At 42.7% G+C, this 13,148-nt stretch overlaps 1 protein-coding gene across 3 annotated transcripts in view; it reads left to right on the forward strand.

The window, feature by feature from the left end:
- The first annotated feature begins 2,093 nt into the window (after positions 1-2,093).
- LOC109927782 (DEAD-box helicase 3 X-linked) overlaps positions 2,094-13,148 on the forward strand; it is a 44,241-nt gene continuing 33,186 nt past the window's right edge. For all 3 annotated transcript variants that reach the window (XM_048592187.1, XM_048592188.1, XM_020527800.2), the window contains exons 1-2: positions 2,094-2,509; positions 10,493-10,553. In XM_048592187.1, coding sequence (XP_048448144.1) covers positions 2,465-2,509; positions 10,493-10,553 — 106 coding nt within the window. In that variant the 5' untranslated portion in view covers positions 2,094-2,464. The remainder of the gene's footprint in view (positions 2,510-10,492; positions 10,554-13,148) is intronic.

Genomic DNA, 13,148 nt, shown 5'->3' on the forward strand with positions numbered 1-13,148 from the left:
AATGGTTCCAGGAATGAGAAGCTTCAGTTATAGGGATGGATTGGAGAAGTTGACACTGTTCTCCTTGGAGAGACATAGCCTAAGAGGAGATTTGACAGAGGTTTTGAAAATCATGAGTGGGCTGAATAGAATAGATAGGGAGCGGCTGTTTCCACTTATAAAATAAAACGGATGAGAGGGCATAGACTTAAAATGATGTGTAAATGAAGCAAGGATAGTGTGAGAATAAATGTTTTCACGCAGCAATCAGTTAGGTTTTGGAATGCTCTGCCTGGAATGTGGTGGAGACTGGTTCAATTAAGGCATTCAAGAGGGCATTGGATGATTATTTGGATAGAAATGGTTTGCAAGGATATGGGGAAAAGTCAAGAGATTGGCACTAGATAATAGAATTGTACAGACATGATGGGCAAAGTAGTCTCTTGTGTTCTAACAATTTTGTGATTCTGTAGTAATAGGCCAGACGATTGGGAGAATTTAAGAAAACAGCATCGGATGAGGAGACAAATAATAGTGAGAAACTGGAATATGAAAGAAAACAATCAAGAAATCAAAAAATAAGATTGTAAAAGTGTCTCCAAGTATATGAAAAGGAATTGCTAGCTAAAGTGAGCATTTGTAACCAAGGATGAAACTAGGAAACTAATAATGAAAAGCAGGAAACAACAGAGGCTTTGAACACGTAATTCAATCCATCTTCATAAGAGTCTCAAAGACTGTCAAGGGTTATGGGAGGTACACAAGAAAGTGAAGTTAAGATCACAATCAGACCATGACCTTGTTGAATGATGATGTTGCCAGGGTTGGAGGGTTTGAGCTATAGGGAGAGGCTGAATAAGCTAGGCTATTTCCCCTGGAACACCAGAGGCTGAGGGGTGACCTTAAAGAGGTTTATAAAATCATGAGGGGCATGATAGGGTAAATAGACAAGGTCTTTTGCCAGGGTGGGTGAGTCCAAAACTAGAGGGCATAGGTTAAGGTGAGAGAGGAAAGATACAAAAGGAACCTAAAGGGCAACTTTTTCGTGCAGAAGTTGGTGTGTGTATGGAATGAGCTGCCAGAAGAAGTGGTGGAGGTGGGTACAATTACATCATTTAAAAGGCATCTGGATGGGTATATGAATAGAAAACGTCAGCCTTTCTGCTCCTATGATGCTGCTTGGCCTGCTGTGTTCATCCAGCCCTGCACCTTGTTGTCTCGGATTCTCCAGCATCTGCAGTTCCTACTATCTCGGATATATGAATAGGAGGTGTTTAGAGGGATGTAGGCCAAATGCTGGCAATGAGACTAGATTCATATAGGATATCTGGTTGGCATGGACGAGTTGGACCAAAGAGTCTGTTTCTGTGCTGTACATCTCTATGACTCCATGAATGGCAGCCCGAATTCAGTGGGCTGAATGACCTGTTTCTACACCTATTTATTGTGTTCCTGCTGCACAGCTACACATCTTGAATGATCCCTGTGTATGGCTAGGTTGAATTTGGCAGCAAAGCATGTGGTCCATCCATTTATAGCTCATCACTATAGTGACACATCACTGAGTTAGACGCATTGTAATCCCAGTCTCGCAAATTATGTACATTGTAAAAACGTTTATGATGAAATATGAAAAAATTCAACCATTGATAATTTTGAATGAATAAATAATGCATTGCTTAATCAGTCAAATTAGGGAAAGATTAGTTTAGCATCCAAAAATAGTAAGACTATTTACTGGCTTCAACACCACTTCACGTGATAGTGACACAAAAACGAAACGCTGCTGAAATCTGAAAGTAAGCAATTTTGATTTTCTCTCCAGATGTAGCTGGATGTTAGTATTCGCAGCATTTTGCTATTTATTTAAGACATGGACTTTTCGGAGGAAGGGATGCGTGAATACAGTACTATTGCCACTGAGAATTACTGGGCAGACGGCAAGCATTAACGATTGAAAAGCTCGCTACTGGACACAGTGGTCACTAGGCCGAGGGAATTCAACCTCGCGATATTGGGAAGGGAAAGGTTGGGGGTGGGGGGAACCGGGTACGGGAGTGAGCTGGCTCTCGCGATACTGGCAGCGTCCTTTAACCAGGTCTCGAGCGCGCTGGAGCGGCTGGCTTCGATGGTTGGCTGGGAGGTGTGTCACGTGGTCGACTTGGGTTCCCGGCGGCCTCAGCGCGAATTGATGATAACGAGAGACGAAGGGACGAGGGAGAGAGTGCGACAGTGAACACAGGATCGGCAAGAAGCGGTACCGGTACCGATACCGATACCGATAGCTCGATTGGTTGGCTCTACGTACTTGGTTCTCCTATAGTTTGCTTCTCACATAAGTGGCTAAACAAATCGAAAGACGATAAGAAAGATTTCCACAAAGGACAGCTCCCAATCCTCCTTTTATTTCCCCCCCTTTCAAGAGAGAGAACTTTTTTCGTTTTTTTTCCTCAGTCGGAAATTTTGTACTCACTATTTTTTAGTTATGAGTCATGTGGCCGTCGGAAATGTACTGGATCTAGATCAGCAGGTGAGTGGATCTCGACTCCACTGACTTGTTTTATTGTGTTGTTTTTAAAAATTCTAATCGTAATGGATGTGAGTGGTGCGGGAGGGGGAGATCTCGCTGTTCTTTCTTTCTCTTATCCCCCCCCGGGCTGCGGGAAACTCACCCACAATGGCGGCTTTTGTCTCCTTCGAAGTCGCCGGGGCTGCAGCTGGTGGGGAGGAGTCTGTTTTTTAAAGTTTTTTTTTTGTCTGAGGTTGTTAGTGGGGGGAGGGGTAGAGGGTGAACCTGACCGTCGGGTTCTCTTTTCCCCCCCCCCCCCCCCCCTCGCCGTCCCAGTTTCGACGTGCTTTGGTTTCTCTGGACCGCAGTGGTCCTAATATTGCTGGAAATAACTGGCTCCGCGCTCTTTGTCTACCTCGACCGCCGCTGAAGAGAGAGGGGGAGTTACTTCTCTCTGTCTCTCTACTTCTTTTGTTTCTATAAATGATTTCTTTTCCGTTTTTATTGGCTTTATCCCGGTGGGGAGTAGTCGGGGGGGATGGGTTCTTTTAAATGTGCGCAGGGAAATCTAGCGAAATATGTAATGGCGGACTTGGTACTAAAGTGCTAAAATTGCCTCCCTTCTCCTTACGACGTTTTCCTATCTTCAAGTTCCATCGGTTGTCATTTAAATCTTCTGTCACTGCGTGATTTGCTCTTAACTTCGTCTCTACTTTTAACAAGCTTGACTGTTGGTATTTTAAGCATGGAGTGGGGGCGGGGAGATGAAGCGTTGGCCTTGCCCTGTTTGTATCTCATTCCATCTATTCATTTCGACTTGCGTTGATTCAAAGTATTTTTTAATGTTTTGGTGCTAGGCGTTGAGAATTCCAGTTTGACACCGCCGTCGTTTTAAAGACACGCTGCTTAATTCTGTAAATTATGGTGGTTTGTTGTATCATTTGGGATGTTAAATGATTATAACTTCTGATTCTAGTCGTAGTACAGGTATTAGCTTCAGTCCCTTACTTCCTGGTCCTGTTGATGTCTGGGCTTGACGAGTTTTCCAATCTTGAAATTGGGAGTTTGGGCATGACCGGGATTGTCTAACTCCGAACTAGTCGTGCAGATACTTTCAGGATTTTTTTTTTGAATACGACCGGAAGAGACTTCTACAACCGTGTCAAATGTTTTACTTGCTCGGAGGGCAGGTTACAGATGGAGAGTCGGCACTGACTGCTTGTTTACTCGGCTTCTGTGCGCTAGGAAACTGCGCCATCATTGTCTGGCGCAGCAGTTTTTTAGTTGAAGGAGACTTCAGATTATAAACCGTTTCGGAACGATCTTTCACTTTTTTGAAGGTAACGTTGATCTCTTAGCAGACCACTGCAGAAGTCTTGAACCCCGGGCGGACATCGGATAGTGGGGGCCGGGGGGCGGGGGGGGGGATGTTAAATATTAAAATACTGGTGATTAATTTCTCTGACGAAGACGGGCGTGTTGAAGTCTGACGGGGGTGACTGGAAAGGGTGGAGAAGACTCGTCACAAAGGTTTTAAGTTTCCTGTAAGCGTAACGAACGTGCGCTGCCATTTTCTACTGTCGTGTTGTGCGGTAATTTTCTTTTCCTTTTTTTAAAATTGACCAAGATGTCAAAGTGCTAGCTCAGCAACATGCGACCGTTTACTAAACGAGATCGCTTCACATCAAGGGATTTGGTGCAATCATACGCTAGTGTCACGATTTAAAAGAAAATGGACGGTCTTGTGCCGACGGCTTCGGCAGTTCGCAGTCATTATTTACGGCCTTGAAAATTGGATTAGAAAAGGGACGTCAGCGTGGATGCAGCACCGATTGCAAAATGAGTGTTTCTGGATTAAATGTTCCGATTCGCAGTTAATCAAATATAAATAGTTAATATGAACTACTGCATATGGGGTGCGGAGATGTTCAACGTAAAATTTTGTGCTGTGAAGCCTTGATGCTGACGTACGAAAACAGCAAGTGTTGTTTCATGCACTTAAGTATTGAGGTAGCTGTAGGCCACTGGATAAGGATAATTTTATTTGCCATAACGCCTTTTTGTAATGGACTTTTGCATTGGAAGTTTTCCTCCGGCAAAACATCAAACAAGCATTGCCCTCTACAGGCATTTGGGTTTATGTACAAGACGACTAAACTGCCTGTCTGATACAGGTCCTGTTGATGAGCAAGTCTGAATCAGGAAATCAATTTTGAAATTTACTTGTAGATTTCATGTTCATTTATTCAATAATTGGATTATTGAAGTGGATTAGTGTCTGAATTTTAACTAATATCTAATGTATAAGACCCTTTTGCATTTTGACCATTTTAGTTACAGTAACACCATAGAAAATAAAGCAGAATGGACATTCCAGCTTTTCCTAGAGCTTCAAGTGTGTATATTGGTAAACCAAGGTGGCTTTCTTGAGTAGGTTCTGTAGGAACAGGACATCTGGATCATCTTTCTGATCTTAATGTAACTGCTTTTCATGCTGCAATTCATCATTGGGTTGCCACAAATCAAGCCAATGTGTTCAGAATTTTTAAACTAACTCTTCAGGGAAACAAAGCACCGTTGCTTTTCTCATTGAGTAAATTGTGTCCCTCAATCTGTGTGATGGCTGTATCTTGTTGGCTCTGATCAGAAGAGTATAGTTGCTTTGTAGGCAAGTGTAGATGTCAGATCAAAAACAAGGTTGCTGGAAAAGCTCAACAAGTCTAGCAGCATCTGAAGGAAAAATACGTTAATGCTTCGGGTTCTGAGGAAGGGTCACCGGACCGGAAATGTTAACTGTTTTCTCCTCCACTGATGCTGCTGGACCTGCTGAGCTTTTCCAGCAACCTTGTTTTAGTTCCTGATTAACAGCATCTGCAGTTCTTTGTTTTTATTTAGTAGATGTCAGATCACTTGAGTGATCTGGGTAGATGATGCTTCAGGTCTACTCAACCCATGCCATAAAGGAGGAAGGAAATCAAGTCAGTGAGGCCTTGTGGCAGGTCCAACATTTGGAGCACTAGAGAATCTCAATTAGAATGAGCAATTTGAAAGGCATCAGTGGTGAAGTATGAATCTAGTAGTTCTCAAAAGCGGAACAAGCCCTGAAGTAGTCAGTTGAAGAGATCTAAGGTCCAAGATGGCCTGCAATAGGCAGAGGTCTTGCCTTGTTCTAGGTGAGGATTTGGCAACGTAATGCTCAATACTGAAGTTGGTTTGCAGCATCTTGGTCTGCAGAAGGTAGTTGAAATGCATGCTTTGATGAGAGAAGTATAATAGGCAAGGTAGATGCCCTTAGAACACTGGTTAGTGCTTGGAGCTATAGACCTGGCTGAAAGAGGGACAAGACTGGCAGCTGATTGTCCCAGGATTTTGATGGTTCAGGTGTGATAGGGGCTGTAAAAGGGTGGGGGAGTCCTTTACTAGTGAAGGAGTATTCTACAGCTGTACTGAGGGAGGGCGTAAGAGGCCTTGTGCAGTAAGGCAATATAGGTAGAATTTGGGAATTGGAAAGGTGAAATCACAATGTTGGGGGTGTACTACAGGCCTCCCAACAGTCAGGAGAAAGAATATGTAGACCGATTTTTGGAAAGATGTGAACAACAAGGTGGTTGTGGGTGACTTTAACTTCCCTGTATTGACTGGGATTCCGTACTAGGGCTTGGATGGGGCAGAATTTGTAAGGACCATTCGGGAGGGTTTCTTGACAGTATGTAAACAGCCCAACCAGGGAAGGGGTGGAACTGAACCTGTTTTGAGAAATGAGCCTGGCCAGGTGAGAGGTTTGTGGGGGAGCAGTTTGGGAGTGGTGACCATAATATCGTGAGTTTTAAGATGCGTGTGGATAGGGTTAACAGCAGTCCATGGGTGAAGGTGTAAAACTGGGGGAAGATGAACTACAACAATATGTAAGGCAGGAACTGGAGAATTTTGATTGGAGTCTGCTGTCTGAGGGGAAATTCTCATTGGACATGAATATTTCAAACGGCAGTTGATAAAGAGTTCAGAAATGGCAAGTTATTGCAAGAATGAAGGATAGGTATGCCAAGTTATTTCACTCTTTATGACCAGGGATGTTACGATCTTGGTCAAAAAGAAAAAGGAAGCCTAGTAAGGTCTAGGAGAATGGGAACTGATGGAGCCCTTGAAGTGTATAGGGAAAGTAGGAAAGAATTAAACAAGGAATTAGAAGGGCTAAAAGGGTCAAGTTGTTAGCAAACAGAATTAAGGAGAATGCCACGGCGGCTCTTACAGAAAGTAAGAGGGTAGCCAGGAAAGGGTTGGCCCACTCCAGGACAAAGGACAGGCTCTGTAGAGCCAGAGAGCTAAATGTCCTAAATGAATGCTGTCGGTATTCATCTGAGAAGTTGGTGGAGAGTGACTTTGGAAGGGAGTGTCGAATTTCTAAGCTGCGTTGCTATTTAAAATGCAAGAAGTGTTGAGCACTTTCAAGTATTAAGGTAGCTAAGTTCATTGGTCCTGATGGAATCTATCCCAGAATATTGAGGGAGGCAAGAGAACAAATTGCTGGAGCGTTGACAGACATCTTGAGATCCTCTTTGGCCACAGGTGAGATGATCAGAGGATTAGATAGGGTGGACAGTGGGAGCCTTTCACCTCGGATGGTGATGGCTAGCACGAGGGGACGTAGTTTAAATTGAGGGGTGATAGATATAGGACAGATGTCAGAGGTAGGTTCTTTACTCAGAGTAGTAAGGGTGTGGAATGCCCTGTCTGCAAAAATAGTAGACTCGCCAACTTTAAGGGCATTTAAATGGTCATTGGATAAACATATGGATGATAATGGAATAGTTTTTAGGTTAGATGGGCTTCAGATTGGTTTCACAGGTCGGCGCAACATCAAGGGCCTGTACTGCGCTGTAATGTTCTATGTTCTATGTTCCAGAGGACAGGAGAATAGCCACTCTAGTTCCATAGTTTGAGGGTAGCAGGGATAATCCAGGAAATTACAGGCCTGTGAGCCTCATGTCAGTGGTAGGGAAACTATTGGACAAGATTCTTGGGGGCAAGATGGTTTTGGGTTGGGGAGCATCATCAACCAATCAAGTTTTACTTTTATTTTTTTGAAGAGGTGATGAATGATTGAGGGATCAGTGGTTTTCTATGTGGACTTCAGTGGAGCCTTTGACAAATTCCTCATGGCAGGCTGATAGAAAGAGGATATAAAAATGTCTGTCAACACTCCAGCAATTTGTTCTCTTGCCTCCCTCAATATTCTGGGATAGATCCCATCAGGACCAAGGAACTTGCCTACCTTAATACTGTAAGATGCTCAACACTTCTTCTTCCTTTTTAGTAGTCACATGATATTAGGCGACCTGGTGAGATGGATACAGAACTGTCTTAGTCATAGGAGACAGTAGTGGTGGAAGGGTGCTTTTTTTCTTGAATGGAGGCTTGTGACTAGTGGTGTTCCACAGGAATTGGTGTGGGACCTCTGCTGTTCATGGTCTACATAATAATTTGGAGGAAGAAATAGCCGGTCTAATTAAGCTTGTGGATGACATGTTGGAGTTGCTGATAGGGCGATTGTCAGGATATACATCAGTTGAAGGCATTGGCAGAAAAATGGCAGATGGAGTTTAATCTGGACAAATGTGAGGTGATGCATTTTGGAAGGTCAAGTACAGGTGGAAATTATAGTAAATGGCAGAACCATTGAGTATTGATGTGTAGAGGGATCTGTGTGTGCAGGTCCATAGATCACCAGCACTGCAGGTAGATAAGGTAGTTTTTAAAGAAGCCTTTGACATGCTTGCCTTCATTGGAAGGGGCATTGAGTATAAGGATAGACAAGATAAAGCTGCAGCTTTATAGAACTTTAGTTAGGCTGTACTTGGGAATATTGCATCAAGTTCTAGTCACCAGTTAACCAGATGGATGTGGATGCTTTGGAGACTGTTTAGAGAAAGTTTGGCTGGTATAGGGGATTTTGGCTGAAGACAAATTTGGCTTGTTTTCACTAGAATGCAGGAGGCTGAGGCGCAATCTGATGGAAGTTAAAGAATTGTGAATGGCATGGATAGTGGAAAGTATGAGGCTCTTTCCCAGGGTGGAGTGGTCACTTACTGGGGGATGGGTTCACAGTGGGGGCAGTGAAGTTTCCTTTTCATAAAAAGGATGAGGAGTGCCTGGAACGTGCTGCTAGAGGAGGTGGTGGAAACAGGCACAATAGCAGCATTCAAGAAGCACCTGGAGGAATACCTCCTATAGGAAGGAAATAGAGGGATATGGAATCTTGTTAGGGAAGGCAATCTTACATTGGAAGGGCAAAATGTGTCGGCACAAGCTTGGAGTGTGGAAGAACCTGTCCCTGTGCTATATTGTTTGAATGGGTCTTTTTTTTTTTAAAAAAAATGCAACACAGCGTTGACAAACCTTTTGTTGCAAAAGGTATTTGCAAATATTCTCTAGCGGGTGGTATGGGGTCACTTTATATATGAATGACTTGGACTAGGGAATAACTTCCAAGTTTGTGATGCAAAACTGTTACAAATGGACTTTATAGGCTGTATGGTACAATAACAGGCTATCTGCCATTGACCTGTGTTGATGCTGCTTCATATTTGGATCTTTTCTTTTTCATCACTCCTTTCACTTGTGTGCCACATGGCATGGAATTTCAAGCCCCTTCACAGTCTGTTCTGAGGAAGGGTCACTGGACCGGAAACATTAACTGTTTTCTCCTCCCCAGATGCTGCCAGACCTGCTGAGCTTTTCCAGCAACTTTGTTTTTCCTGATTTACAGCATCCGCAGTTCTTTTTGGTTTTTTCCCTTTTCACAGTTTATAGGTTATGTTCTCCAACATTCAAGTTTAACTCTATGGTAAATGATCCCATTGGAGTTGTGGACCCTCAGGTCTAATTTGACCAGTCAAGCAACTATTTTAAGTAATGGAAAAATGGAAGTCGAGAATAGCAGAAGCCTACGATCCGTTGTTGTGTGCAAACTGGGGACTTTCTCCGCGTCATGGACAGGCTGAAGGACTGCCGCCTAGGTGTTGAAATGCCATTGCTGGGAGGAGGACACTAGTTAACTAACTTATATTTATGAAAGTAACATGTTAACTGTGATAGCAGGAAGTCTCTTTAGTGGCATATGGAATGGTATCTTAATTAAGTACTTGTTCTCTTAGGCAGTTTCTACAAATTCCATACATGCAGTGTTTTCTTTAAACAGTGAATTGAGATATACTTGGTGTACTTTTACAAGATCTAAGCTGTGCAGTTCTGCCACACTGTTGTAAATGACTGGGCAATTAAATAACTCCCTGAAAGAGAGTGCTGCACAAATAGTCTCATCCTTCTTGAAGAGCCCAGCACATAGTCAAACTTCCTCCTTCCACTGTTTAGGAATTAATGCTCCTTTTGATACCGAAGATGTCTTGTCTTGTCAATGTGCTTTTGCATTTTGGACCAATGTCAGTCAATTGCAAAGCTGTGATTATCTCCAAGAATGTATTTCACATTGAAGGGCATTTATTGTTGCTAAATCCCCAGTACCAATAACTTAGGTGTCACCATGTCCAATTGAATTGGACCAGCTGTATAAATACAACAGCCTCTGTTCTTGTAGCTAGAAATTCAATGGCAGGTAGCGAGCCTCTTGACTCCTCAAAGCATATGTCAGCAAGGATGTAAACACTTGGCTTCTACAACGTGCGCAGACAAGGAATTAAATACATGGAGCACAGGCACCTGCATTTTTTTCCCTACAGGATGCATGCTGTCCTGATTTGGAACTGTTGCTATTGCAGGGTCAAAATCCTGGAAATCCCTCCCTAACCTTACTCTATGTATGGACTGCAGTGATTTAAGGCTGGTCTGTGCCAACATCATGAATAGTAAAACAAATGGGCTAATTTTGATGGAATGCTACGGATGGATCTGCATCTTTTGAGTGTATTCTTGGCTGAAATCATTTTACTGAAGATCTGACTATACAGTTGATCCTTTCAATTTGTTTACTTTCATTCTCTTTTTCAGCTTGCTGGCCTAGACTTGACATCGTCAGCAGGTGATGCTCAGAGTGCTGGTGGGGCAGGCAGTAAGTACCAGTTTTGCAAATATTTCTATTGGGTACAGTTAAGCTTTAATTAAACATTAATCTGGCAAAATGGTGTATCCATCATGCTAACAGGCTAAAACTTAGTATTTTGTGTTCTGTTCTTGTATTGAATTAGAATTGTATTCCATCCTCTATTTCCTGAATTACTTGACTGTTGAACCTGGCTGAAGCTAATAAATAAATTTGGCAGGTACACTGAAACATTTGTACAAAACAAAACTGTATTTCACTGCTGCAACTGTCACCTTTTAATAGGTGTAGACTAAAGGACAAAGTGAAATGGGGAAGAAATTTGCATATTAATCGCATTATGCATTAAGGTGGACATGTAAATGGATAAGCTCAAGGTTTGTCTCGTTTCAGACAATGCCAATGGTACAAGGCAACCTAAAAAAATCAAGTGAAGGAAATTTCTGGGATTTGTAGATCTTTAAGTCAAAAAATAACTTTTGAATTGGGTAAATTGTGCTGCTCCATTCTTCAAATGTGGGGGAGAAGTCTGTCTGTTTAATGTGATGTGGGAAGTTTGAATCTAGTTGTGGTGAATGTCCTTAAAGTCTGTTTCAGACCCTAAAGTGATGGAATGGAAGTATTTGTGACACTGAATGGTAAATTGGGATGTGTGCAGGTAAAATAAACATGATTTTAGCTGGCTGAGGCAACTGATCCTTGGATTTGTACTCCACCTGCAGCTCAGCAAGCTTTAGAAGAATAGAATTGCACAAAATAGATGCGTTGGTACATGCCTAAGGTGTTTGTTTCAATTTGCGTGATGCAGGGAAGTCTTGTACACTTTGAAGTCTGATCCATTTAAATTTTTGTTGGAACATTGTAGGGCCACTGGAACTGTAAAGGAGCTTGCAGAGAAACATAGTAACGTAGAAGTTAGGTGCAGGAGGAGGCCATTCGGATCTTCAAGCCTTCTCTGCAATTCATCATGATCGTGGTTGATCATCCAACTCAATAGCCTAATCCTGCTTTCTTTCCATAACCTTTGATCCTTGGGTGCTATATCTAGTCGCCTCTTGAATACATTCAATGTTTTGTCAACTACTTCCTGTAGTAACGAATTCCACAGGCTTGCCACTGTTTGGGTGAAGAAATGTCTCCATCTGTCCTAAATTGTTTACCACAAATTGTCATACTGTGACTCCTGGTTCTGGACGTACCCACCATCAGGAATATTCTCCCTGCATCTACCCTGTTCAGTCCTGTCAGAATTTTGTCTGAGATCCTCCCCACATTCTTCTGCAATCCAGTGAAAACAATCCCAAACCTAGTCAATCTGTCCCCATGTCAGTTGTGCTATCCCTGGAATCAGCCTGGTAAACCTTCACTGCACTCCCTTGAGAGCAAGGGCATGCTTCCTCTGAAAGAGAAACCAAAACTGCACGCACTATTCTAGGTGTGGCCTTGCCAAGGCCCTGTACAATTGCACTAACGCATCCCCACTCCAGTACTCAACCTCTTGCATTGAAGGCCAACATACCATTTGCTGCCTTTACTGTCTGCTGCACCTACATGCCTACCTTCAGCAACTGGTGTACACTCCTCTCTCCCAATATACAGCTATTCAGGTAGTAATCTGCCATCTTGTTTTTGTTTCCAAAGTGAAGAAAGTTGCATTTATACTGCATCTGCCATTGATTTTCCCACTCGCCCAATCTGTCATGATGCTGAAGAACCTCTGCATCCTCATCACAGTTGACCCTCCCACCTAACTTGGTATCATCTGCAAACTTGGTGATGTTACACTTTGTTCCCTCATCCAAATCATTAATGTGTATTGAGATAACAAGGTGTCGAGTTGGATGATCACAGCAGGCCAGGCAGCAGAGGAGCAGGAAGGCTGACTTTTCGGGCCTAGACCCTGAAGGGTCTATAAAATCCTTGACAATGGGATTTGGGAATTTTCCCCACAAACAACATTAGGCTGACAGGTCTATAATTCTCTGTTTTCTTTCTATCTCCTTTTTTGAATACTAGTGACATTAGTCACTCTCTCCAATCTGCATGGACTCTTCCAGAATCCTGGAAGATGATGACCAATGCAATCCAGTGTTTCTAGAGCTACTTCCTTAAGTACTCTGGGATGTAGATTATCAAGCCCTGGGGATTTATCAGCCTTCAATCACAACAATTTTCCCAGCACACACTCTATTAATATTGGTCTCCCTCAGCTCTTCCCTCTGACTAAACCTATGCTTGTTTTTAACCAATCTTTCTCTTCACATACCTATAGAAACTCTTAGTGTAAGTCTTAAGTTTACTTTTGTGCTCTTACTTTCCCCTTCTTAATCAATCCCTTGGACCTTCTTTGCTGAATTCTTAAACTGCTCCCAATCCTCAGCTTTATTTTTCTTGGCCAGTCTGTATGCTTCTCCCTTGGATCAGATACTATCTCTTGTTTCCATTGTAAGCCACAGATTGGCCCTCTTAACCATTTGTCTTTTGCAATAGACAGAAATAAACAGTTATTGCAGTTTCCCCCATGATTTCCTTGAATGTTTGCCGTTGCCTATCCACTGTCATCCCTTTAAGTAACTCTTCCCAAGCTATCAAGGCCAACTCATG

Source organism: Rhincodon typus, unplaced genomic scaffold (assembly GCF_021869965.1).
Source record: "Rhincodon typus isolate 14 unplaced genomic scaffold, sRhiTyp1.1 hic_rhity00000765, whole genome shotgun sequence".
NCBI lineage: Eukaryota > Metazoa > Chordata > Chondrichthyes > Orectolobiformes > Rhincodontidae > Rhincodon > Rhincodon typus.